The sequence below is a fragment of the Nicotiana attenuata genome, chromosome 3 (genome assembly GCF_001879085.1).
Source record: "Nicotiana attenuata strain UT chromosome 3, NIATTr2, whole genome shotgun sequence".
In the NCBI taxonomy this organism is placed as follows: Eukaryota; Viridiplantae; Streptophyta; class Magnoliopsida; order Solanales; family Solanaceae; genus Nicotiana; species Nicotiana attenuata.
The window spans coordinates 60,570,925-60,582,347 of NC_031991.1; the positions used below are offsets into that span (position 1 = coordinate 60,570,925).

The following is an 11,423-nucleotide window of genomic DNA, read 5'->3' on the forward strand; positions in this document are numbered from 1 at the left end:
TTATGTGTTCAGTGGCTTTTTTCCCTTACTTCTGCATTTTTCAAGAGCTTTACAGTGGCAGGGTGAAGTGGATTGGTAGAGAAAGAGATGGTCTTTACATCTTCAAGAGGGGACTTGGTAGTGAAGAAGACACAGGACAAGAATAATGACAATAACTTGTAAGGAGGAATGCAGCTTGTGGCACAAGAGGCTGGGTCATCCTTCCTTGTCAACAATGAAATATATGAAAATTGTACATAGTAATATAGATAGTACTTTGATAAATAAGTGTCCAGTTTGTCCTTTAGCAAAACGGACTAGATTGGTGTTTCCTACTAGTAGTTCAAGAGCTGTTTCTACATTTTGTCTTGTACACATGGACCTTTGGGGACCTTATAAAACACCAACATTTGACAAGTAGTACTATTTCTTAACTATGGTTGATGACTATAGTAGATATACATGGATTTACTTACTGCAGCTTAAGACAGAATTTATAGTTAGTATCAAGTCTTTTCTTGCCATGGTTAAGACCCATTTTGGGGTCATAGTGAAGGTAATTAGGACTGATAATGGAAAAAAATTCTTCAACTCACAATGCAATTCATTGTTTCAAGATCTTGGAATAGTTCATTAGAGTAGTTGTGTGCATACACCCCAACAGAATGGGGTTGTAGAAAGGAAACACAAACATATTCTAAATATAGCCATAGCATTGAGATCCAATCTAAAATGCCAATCAGATACTGGGGTATTTGCATTCAAACTGCAGTATATTTGATGAACAGACTGAGTTCTGCTGTGATCCAAGGGAAAAGTCCCTATGAACTTCTATACAAGAAGAAGCCTTCTTTAACACATCTGAGAGTTATTGGGTGTTTATGTTATGCAATAAATGTACTCAAAGAACACAAGTTTGGAGAAAGGGCTAGAGCTACAGTGTTGATGGTATATTCAGAGTCTCAGAAGGGTTACATACTTTTGGACCTCCACACACATCAATTTTTTGTAAATAGAGATGTCATATTCAAGGAAACTGAATTTCCTTTTGCCAAGGCATCCATCACAGCTCAAGCCAAACACCATGATATTCCTGCTCCTTTGGAGCAGTACAACTTGTTTGATGATTACTTTGCAGGTGAGGAACAACCAAATGACAGTGATGATCAAGGACCTGCTGTTGTGGCACAGGATTATGTCATTGAAGATCATGATGAAGGGCGGAGTATTTCTAGTGCAGAACATGCGCTCTCACCTACTGATGAAGAGCAATTGATGACAGATACAGGAGCAGCCTCATCTCTTGAGGAGTTGCAGGTTGAGGAGGGTGAAGTAATGACACATGATCAACCTACAATCCTTAAGAGGTCTGCTAGAACAAGCAAACAACTTATTTGGATGAAGGACTATGTAGTTCAAAGTGGCAAAACAGGGAACAAACATCCCATTTCCAATCACCTGTCTTATGACAAGGTTACACCAACTTATCAAAGCTATCTTGCCAAGTTCTCCACCTTAATTGAGCCTCACACCTTTAAGGAAGCAGTTAAGGATGAAAGATGGGTAAAAGTCATGAAGCAAGAAATTAAAGCCTTGGAAGAAAACAAGACCTGGAGGTAGTAACTCTTCCTAAGGGTAAGAATACAGTTGGTTCAAAGTGGATATGCAAAATCAAATACCAGGCTAATGGTGAGGTTGAAAGATTTGAGGCAAGGCTAGTTACAAAGGGCTACAGTCAAAGAGAAGGATTGGATTATCATAACACCTTCTCTCCTGTGGTCAAGATGGTTACAGTGAGGATAGTGATTCCATTAGCTGTCTCGAAGGGCTGGAATCTGTATCAAATGGATGTGTATAATGCCTTCTTGCAAGGTGATCTATATGAAGAAGTTTATATGGAAATGCTAGAAGGATAGAGGGGACAGGGGGAGAAGAAAGTTTGTTGGTTGCTTAAGTCCTTATATGAATTGAAACAGGCATCTAGACAGTGGAATATTAAACTAACAGATGCATTAGTGGAAGCAGGCTTCATGCAGAGCAGCTATGACTATTCATTGTTTACCTTAAAAAAAGGGACAAGATGTGGTGATTGTTCTAGTGTATGTGAATGATTTACTCATCACTGGAAGCAGCACTGAGTTGATTGATGAAGCTAAAGGGGTGTTGCACAAAAAATTCAAATTAAAAGATCTAGGAGAGCTCACGTACTTCCTTGGTATAGAAGTCTTGAGGTCTAAGTCATGTGTCATCCTAAATCAAAGGAAGTATGTATTGGAGTTGGTTTACGATCTAGGCCTAAGTGGTGCTAGGGTGGCCAACACACCTTTGGAATCCAGTCTAAAGCTAACAACTGTGGAGTATGACAAGGCAGTTGGAATCAAAGGTGACGAAATGCTGGAAGACATCAACAAATACCATAAGTTAATTGGGAGGCTAATGTATGTCACTATCACAAGACCTGATATCAATTTTGCAGTTCAAACACTCAGCTAGTTCATGCAAGCACCAAAGAAATCGCATTGTGAGGTTGCAACAAGGCTGGTAAGATATCTAAAAGGCACAGTAGGTCAAGGAGTTTAGCTGCAGGCTACAGAAGCCAATGAATTGACCTGTTAGTGTAATTCAGATTGGGCATCATGACCAAATACACGAAGGTCAGTAACAAGTTATGTTGTGAAGCTTGGGGACTCTTTGATTTCTTGGAAGTCAAAGAAGCAACAAACAATACTAGAAGCTCAGTAGAGGCAAAATACAGAAGCATGACATCAACAGTAGGAGAAATTACTTGGATGTTGGGGTTGTGCAAAGAGCCCGGCATTGGAGCTAGAGAACCAGTAATTGTACACACTGACAGCTTATGTATCTGATTTCCACCATTATTTTTTGCTTTGTCAATGTTTGTTTTAAGTATAAAATCGTGCAATTTTGATTGATAGAAATCTTTATTTTTTATTATGTTTGTACGGTTGTTGTTATGTATGGATGAAATTAAATTTACCCAATTCTGAATTAAAAGGATTAAGAAAAATAGTACAATTAGAAGATAACGGTTTAATTGATACATTTAATCAAAATAAAAAGATTTAATTCTTTTTCAAATGCTTAAATTTCTTATGAAATAATGTTAATAACTCATGTCACAGTTGCTTCAGCTGAAAGAAGTTTTCAAAATTAAAATTGATAAAATCTTACCTAAGAACAACAATGTCACAAGAAAGGTTAAATGAATTAGCTATATTTTTAGTTGAGAAAAACTTATTAGGAGTTACTGATTATAAGAAAATTATTAATAACTTTGTATCTAAGAATAGCTAAAAAAAATAGACTTCAAACAAATAATTTTAAAAAAAAAAGTTAAGCCCCCTTAAAAAGTTTGGCTTTAGGCCACAAAATTCGTCGGGCCGCCCTTGGTTCTGTTCTATACCTATCAGTCAACATATTCAGTTCTAATATTATAATAATAAAATATTGATGAAGTAAGCCTTGTGAATTAAAGGATACATCTTATCTTGGTGGGTGGTTGCTAAAGTTAATCAAGTTTGTAGAGACTCAATTAGTACAGAAGAATCGAGTGGTTTTATTCCTACTCAATTTAATAATTCCACCATAACTGCCTTGATGAACGCTGACAGATTTAGGTAGTACTGAAAGAAGGTTTTTTTATAGAGGAACTGGAAATGGGAGCGTTCATGGTGTTCACCAGATCTGGTGGCATGACAGTGAGGGAGAAGGTGATGTTATTATTTCTTTTTCATGTAAAATTAAAAAGAAAAGGTGATGTGGCATATTTTATATGACGTGGATTCTAACATCATGTGATTGAGAGACACGCGATGTCGAAGGGGTTTAAATATTGACTTTGAACAACTATAAGTGTCTCGATGAAACTTTGTTGAAAATAAGGACCGGCATGACAAAGTGGCACAAGTATAAGTGCTATTTAGGGCATTCTGCCTTGTTAGAATCGTAGCATTTTGGCACCTTCTCATTGATTTCGGTGACATTTCTCTAAGCATTTAATTTTCGTGACTTTAGCATGTAATTTTAGTTATTCTTTCTTCAAATATTCCTCTACAAAGCAGTCATTTTGGTTAAAGATGAGTAAATTTAATCTTTCCTTCAAATGATCAAGGTTTTGTTAAATTGAAAATGAGAATACGGATTGGAGTAAATTGGGCAATGCAAGTTCAAAGCAGAAAAGTTTTATCGTAATGACAGATTTTAAGTTCGGAATGTTCCTCAATCCTGGGCACAACTTTTGAATTTTAGCTTAGCTGTTTCATTTTCTAAGAACAACCGTGGCAATATATGTAGTTGCTCGGATGTATTTAAGTATGCAACCATTATATCTGAAATGTTGTGATGAAATCGAGCTTCTTGTTTTCTCCTTCTATGGTTAACACCGACGAATTCCTCTCTGAATCCACAAATTCCTTGCGAACATAAAAGCGAAACACATTTTCTACAAGACAGATTTAAAAAAGGGGATTTATTTTTGGATGAGTGTGTTTTATTTAAAAAGGTCGGTTAGGTTTAGAGAAATGGACCGGGTGTTTTTCTTATTGACTAGTATTCGTGCCCGCGCGTTGCGCAGGAATACCGTATACATAAAGAAATACAGTATACATAAAGGAGCATGAAAGAATTTCGATTTTGCGGAGTTTGAACATTCATAAAAAGCTGGATGGGTTCTACACCTTCCATTTACATGTCTTTAAAGAGTTTCAAAGCTTCATCAAAATTTTCATTCAACACATAACCATCAATAATTGCTGCCTAAGAAAAATATTTTTATACTTCAACCTATTAAAAGTCTGCCTTCCCAGTTCAACCCTGAAACTTTTCGAATACATAAAAATGCAGCTCTTTTCCATGGTACCGGTTCTTCTTAACATCTCCACACAAAGAAAGATTGTAAATGCATCAAATTTTCAAACTTCAAATTGCAACTCCTTAAAAAAAAACTATAATTTATCATTCAAAATTCTGTCTTTACACCCTTATACCTTAAAATCACAACATTAAACAACAATATATTCAGGTGCAGCATTTCACGAGATTAATAAAGAGATGTCAATGGCACATACCTGAAGCACACGCTGAACTTAAAGAACCGGTTTTCACCAGAGTCTCAAAGGACTAACGAACATTTACATCTTAACATGGAATAGAATTTCTTGAGATCAAGTGCACCAATTAATGTTAATGAGGAGAGACATGTACTTGAATATGTTATTGCGAAAGATCATTCATTGCACAAACTGACACCTGATAAGAAATCAACAATAGAATAAGTACATTCAATAGGAATACCTCAAAGAAAACATTGAGCGTGAATAAATTTTTACAATAAAAGGGAGTAGATAAAGAACGTGATGTAATAATGCTGAAGAAAAATAGTTAATTTGAAGTTAATAAAAATTACTCAATACATATAAACCTCATCGCGACTGTTATCGGTGATTTCCTTCATCCGTAGAACCTCCAAAAATAGAAATATTGGTATTTTTAGTTTACTATAACTCCCACAGAAAATTTTCTAAATATATTTTCGAAATAATTATTAATTGAAGTACAAAAGTAAACTTAATTTTTGGCCAATATATTTTCAANATTCGAAGGCTCTAACTTTGAGATTCTGTTGAGTTGCTTGAAATTTGACTGATTTTATGAAGTGTTGTAACCATATTTGTAAAGTTGTGTATTTTGAGCAAAACAAAAAAGGGAACGGAAAATAAAATAAAAGGAGGAGCAGACGTTTGGGACAATATCAGTGTAGGAAACAATTTTTAAGTTATGGAGTTAGGTTTTGATACCCACGTGTGCAAAGACGATCGTGGAGTATTTGGGATCGTGGAGTTTTTTTTTCTTTTTTTTTCTTCCTGTTTGTAAAATTTTCTATTTTTTGTCAAATTTTCAGGTTTTAATAAACTAAATAAAAAACTAATAAAACAACGTGGGTGTCAATTTTTTTTGAACTGATTAGACGCTCGTGAAGCGTTTTAGTTTTTCTTTTTTCCTATCTCTATGTAAAAATTTTGTATAAATTTTTTTGGCGAATTTAGGTTTATAATAAATTAAAAACTAAAAAAAATATAGGAGTCTATTTTTTGGAATTGGAGTAGTTGTAATTTTTTTTTAGTTTTCAGTTTCAATAAATAAATGCCCAAAAACGTGGACTCTATGATGTGAATAAATTTTTTGTAAGTTTTTTTTTCTTATTTTAAGTTTTTTTGAATCTCCAAATTTATTGGAGGTTGGTCCTAAAACTTTACACATGTTGATATTTGGTTGTGACACTTGGCACAATAATATGGCTTTGCTTCTCCTATTCTATATAGATAGATTATAGGCCAACCACGTGTAATTTTAGAAGAATTACACTCTATGTCACTTGGGCCATACAGCCCACTCAAAAATAGCCCATATTTTGAGGCCTTTACCTGGCATAGCCCATGTTGGCTAACTTATGAAATTTTATTTTCACCCAGTAGCCCACACCTTAACATAATCGATTTAATATTTTAAATTTTAATTTCTCTGTGCTCTCTTCCTCACGCTTTTCTCACTCTCTCTTCCTCTCGATTTTCTCAGACCATAACCGACTCCATTGTTGTGTGCAAGTTGCTTTTCGAGGTTTCAATCTTAGTTTGAGGTAATTTTCGTTTCATTTTATGCTTTTCCTACAGTGTTGGTTTTGAATTTTGTTTTTTTTTTATTTTTTTTTGCTTTTTCTGATTACGCCAATTTTTTTCAATGTTGCTGTGTTTTTTCGGATGATTTTGTGTTCCTTGTTTCTGCGTTCGAGACTTAAACTTGATGAAACGAAATACATGGTTTGTTATTTCGACTTTTAGGGTAGAATTTTTGATTTTTTGAGTTTTGTCAAAATTTGGAAAAATTGGCCTCTGCGTTGAGTTTATGGGTTTTATTTTTGTTTAGATTTTGAGTTTTGTTACAGTTTTATTTGTTTGTTTTCCTTCAGTTGTCTTCACTTTTGTTAAAGCTTTGTTTTGGCCTCTGCTTTGTGTTTATGGCATTTTGGGTTAACTTTTGAGTTTTGTTACAGTGTGGGTTTTGTGTTTGCTTTAACTTTTGTGTTTATTTTGTTAAAGCTTTGTTTGTTTGGTTTATTGTAGAAAATGCGTTCAAAAATGTCTGCTTCTAAAAGCAAACTGAAGATTGACGGAAAAGGCGTTAGGTTAGATTATGCAAAACGATTGAGGGAGTTGCCCTCAAGCCCTGATTCAGAATCTAATGTAAATGCCCCGGCACCAGAAGTTGATGATTTTGATTCTGCTCCTCCTCCTAAAAACTTGCAACCAGAGAGCAGTCGGATGACTCGTTCTCAAATGAGAAATACTCCCACTCCAGTTAAATCTTCGAGTGACTTGCCCTCACCCTCTTTTTCTGAAGCGAATAAGCATGTGCAGGCTCTCGATGATGATGATTTTGAGTCTCCTCCTCCTCCAAAAATGTTGCAACAAGGGAGCAGTCAAATGACTCGTTCCCAAACAAGTAGTAGTCCTGAGCAGTCGAATGACTCGTTCCCAAACAAGTAATAGTCCTACTCCGGTTAACATCGTTAGACTAAGGAGTAAGAAATGCGGCAGACCTGCAAAATCAACAGATAAGCTGAAAGATGATTTGTTTAATGAAGATGATGTAGTCCGCAATGTTAAACGGAAAAGGAGAAAGATGAAGGATGATGGTGAGAGTTGCCTTTATTTACGATCGAGAGAACAAAGGGTCGTTATTCGCTTGAAATTGAATAAGAGAAAAGCTAAGTTGAAGGTATTCCCTATTTTGCTATTTATTTATACATGCTTATACAGTTTTATACAAAGTTATACATCTGTTTATACATCTTTATACAAGCACTGTTATACTTGTATATACAGTCTTATAAAATGTTTTAGTATATTTTTTGTTCTTGATCTATTTCTTGTTATTTTCCTATATCCAAGGTTGGGGACTTCTATATACAACCGGTTGATTATTTCCACAACAGGATTAGTTCCCATACCGAGCCTGATATTGTGAACATTTTGAAGCAATGTTTGACTGACACGCAGCTTCAAATGTTCCGTGCTAGTTGTTTTGGGTACTTCCTGGACCTCCCTCAATTTAAAATTCAAAATCAACTTATTCATTGTATATTATTGAGGGAAGTCGTCCCAGGACGTGAAAGGGAGTTGTGGGTAAAGATTAATAGTTGTTTGCTGCGTTTTGGCATTGGAGAGTTTGCTCTTATCACTGGTTTGAAGTGCGTAGACGACGACGCCACTTTCTATGACAAACCAGATGTTAATAGGTTGCTGAAAGAGTATTTTCCAGGAGATGGAAAAAAGGCCATAACAAGGGGGGAGCTTCTTGATCGCTTCAAGCAAAAGGAGTGGAAGTCGGATGAAGATGCGTTCAAGATGGCCTTGATGGTGTTTGTCCATCATTTCATCTTCTCTGATGCCAATAATCATGGTATCACCAAAGATGATTTTGATATCATTGAAAGTGGCCAATATAAGATGTTTCCTTGGGGAAAAAAGTCATTTGAAGATGTTTTAAGGACAATGAGGGACAGGCAATGCGATTATTTGACAATGTATAGGCTTGGAGGTTTGCCGCTTGCTTTACAGGTTTGGTTTTTTGAGTGTTGCTCAATGGTTGATAAGAATCTAGCTGTTCGCGTTGGCACAAATGTGCCACGCATTCTTAATTGGAAAGTGACTAACACTCCATCATATGCGGATTTGACTGGCGGCGTGATCATGTGTAGTGTCGACAAGGTAAACATTTTGTACCATAATACTTCTTCATATATGATTTCAGTTTTTCTGTATTTTTCTACTATTGTAATCCTGTTTTTTTCTTCTTGTAGTTGAACTATAGTAACATTTCCCCTACTTCTGAAGAGATGTCAAGTCTGAACATCGACACACTTTTTGAAGTCAATGCTGATGATGTTGCATCAGGGGAGGTGCCTGTTGTTCCTGCCTTTCACACTGATGATTTTGTTGCTGCACCTTCACCTTGTCCTCAGCATATGGAGCAACAGTCTACACGACCTTATCCTCAAAATGCAGAGCAACAGTCTAAACGACCTTGTCCTCAGACTATGAATCCACAGCCTAATCAAAGTTATGATCCTTTTGTGCGTCTTGATCTTTTGAATGATGAAGTTGAGAAGCTGAGGAGTGATGTTGGAAAGGTACTTGACCTTTAGCTTTTCTGTAGTTTATAATTACTTTTTGGTTATAAACATGGTTGTTTATTTGCTTTTGTTGTAGTTGACTGATACAGTGACGACACTCAACAACTATGTCGTTTCTTCCTTTGAAAAAGTGTTCAGTTTTCTGAATATGAAGGAACCCAAGCAAACGAGGGAGGATTTTACTGATTCTAAGGTAATTGTTTACTGATAAAACCAAATCACTCAACAGTTATGCCTTCTCTGAACTCAACATGTCTTCTCTTTCTATTGTTTTTTATTAGATTCGTCAGCCCGTGTTTGATGACAATACATCTGGTCTTGGCGAATTTGATGGCTATCAATATGATGTTGTTCCTAACTTTGTCAATCAAATGAATCAAGATAATGTGGTAGCTGACGAGGGAGTTACTGATGGTGTTGATAATGGTATTTGTTCTGCTTTTTTTTTTTTTTGGTCTGATTTTTCTTTTCTTCTTTTTGAAGTTTTGTATTATTTGTGTTTCTATGTCTAAGGGGCAGCAGGTGATGTCAAGGGTGACACATTTTGGGATGACATTGGTGATGAAGATTTAGCTCATATGTCCCAACTTGTGGTTCACAAACAATCCATCATAGAAGTAGAAGATGATTACATTTCTCCTGACCATTCAGTTCGACAGAAAATACCAGGAAAATATGCCAAATCTCCATATTTGCCAGTTTTTGATTCTGGAGCATCAAAATCGGCGCCCAAGCTCATTTTTGATATCAAGCATCCTTTCACGATCGAAATTGATGATTTTGATACATTGTCGCCATTGGCTAAAGAGTTTTGCGCGTTTGTTGATAATGGGATGGATACGAGGCGAAGGTATCTTCACTTTCTTCAATCTTTCATGTTCTGATTTTATACTTGTCAATGAATGTAGTTCTGATTACTTTTTATTTTTGTGATTTGAAGTGCCAAACATATATATCCCGATGAAGTAAATAATCTTGCAGAAGGTTTTACTTTTGGCTCGTGTTATGTGACCAAGAAGGATTGGTTCCACTCACTTGCATATTGTGGTCGACCTTTGATTGACACGGTATTTTAATAAATTTCTGTTCTAATTCCCTTTTTATTTTTGTTGCATATCTTTGTTGTTTTGAGACCCCCATAGTGTATACATAGCTTTGTATAATCGCAGTATAAGATTGTATAACCTTGTATAAATATGTATACCTATGTATAATAATGTATAAACTTCTATATTTAAAAAAATCTAGTAGTGATGGTTGTTCTGTTTTATTTCTTATCTCAGCACCTGGATGTCCTCTTTTATTATTTGAGGAAGAGGGGAAAATATGGGCCGAGTGTTGCCATGCGGTTTACTACAACCAACTTTGCCTTTGGTAACAAAATCAACTCCCTATACAAAGATTTCAAAGTGAATCAAGATCCTTCAGTGATTCCTGACGGGCATGAGATAAAAGAGTACATCAGAGGTTATTATTGTGATGCAAATGTCCCGTGGCACACTGTTGACCACGTCTTATTCCCTATCTTTGTGAAGCGCGGAAGAGCAAAATTGGGACATTGGGTTTTGGGGGTGTTTACGTTCGTAGGTAGATGCATCCACATCTATGACTCTAACCGTGGGGCTCTTAATGATAGACTTGTTTTGGATGTTGCATTACCTTATGCAATTCTGATACCTTACTTCTTGAAGAGTTCTGATTTTTATGTCGAGAAGAAGGGCATTGATTGGAACAATGGTACATATACCGATAAATCCCATTCTGATTAATAATGTTCCCCAACAGATCAAATGGTAGGTTAATCTCAATTGTTTACTATTTTACTATTAGTGTACCTATTTGAATCTGATTCGTTTCTTTTTAATTACAGTGATTGTGGTGCTTTTGTTGCTGGCTTTGCTGAGTATTTCATCCTTGGTAAAGAAATTCGAAAGGATAATTTTGACATTGAGACACTTCGCACCAGGTGGGGATCTCTGTTATGGGATTATGGAAGGAAAAAATAACAGTCTGGTGCAATTAGTGATGATGAAGTCACAGGGAGACTTTTGAAGAAGAGGAAGAGGGGGCGACCAAGAAAGTAGTTCTGTTATTTTTATTTACTGTAGTTTTTCTATGTATAAGGAGTTGTTGCCTAGTTTTGTAACTATTCTGCTACTTGTGAGATAACCTTAAAGGATATTATAGATGTTTTTTTTATTTTGTGTAATTTGAGGCAGTCATTACACATTGT

At 35.7% G+C, this 11,423-nt stretch overlaps 2 protein-coding genes and 1 long non-coding RNA gene across 3 annotated transcripts in view; 2 read left to right on the forward strand and 1 right to left on the reverse strand.

The window, feature by feature from the left end:
• Positions 9,115-9,611, forward strand: LOC109224682. The gene is made up of 3 exons (XR_002067757.1): positions 9,115-9,187; positions 9,267-9,383; positions 9,472-9,611. It is a non-coding gene; the product is annotated as an uncharacterized LOC109224682 (long non-coding RNA).
• LOC109224416 lies at positions 9,691-10,959 on the forward strand. The gene is made up of 3 exons (XM_019388996.1): positions 9,691-10,040; positions 10,131-10,257; positions 10,474-10,959. Exons 1-3 carry the CDS (start codon positions 9,769-9,771, stop codon positions 10,957-10,959), a joined length of 885 nt encoding a protein of 294 aa, XP_019244541.1. The 5' UTR covers positions 9,691-9,768.
• LOC109224417 overlaps positions 11,337-11,423 on the reverse strand; it is a 1,200-nt gene continuing 1,113 nt past the window's right edge. Inside the window, exon 3 of the mRNA XM_019388998.1 lies at positions 11,337-11,360. Coding sequence (XP_019244543.1) covers positions 11,337-11,360 — 24 coding nt within the window. The remainder of the gene's footprint in view (positions 11,361-11,423) is intronic.

Coding starts and splice junctions, on each gene's coding strand:
- LOC109224416 (XM_019388996.1), top strand. CDS start 9,769: ATGTCCCAACTTGTGGTTCACAAACAATCCATCATAGAAGTAGAAGAT. Junction 10,041..10,130: donor GGGATGGATACGAGGCGAAG/GTATCTTCACTT, acceptor TGTGATTTGAAG/TGCCAAACATATATATCCCG. Junction 10,258..10,473: donor GTCGACCTTTGATTGACACG/GTATTTTAATAA, acceptor TTCTTATCTCAG/CACCTGGATGTCCTCTTTTA.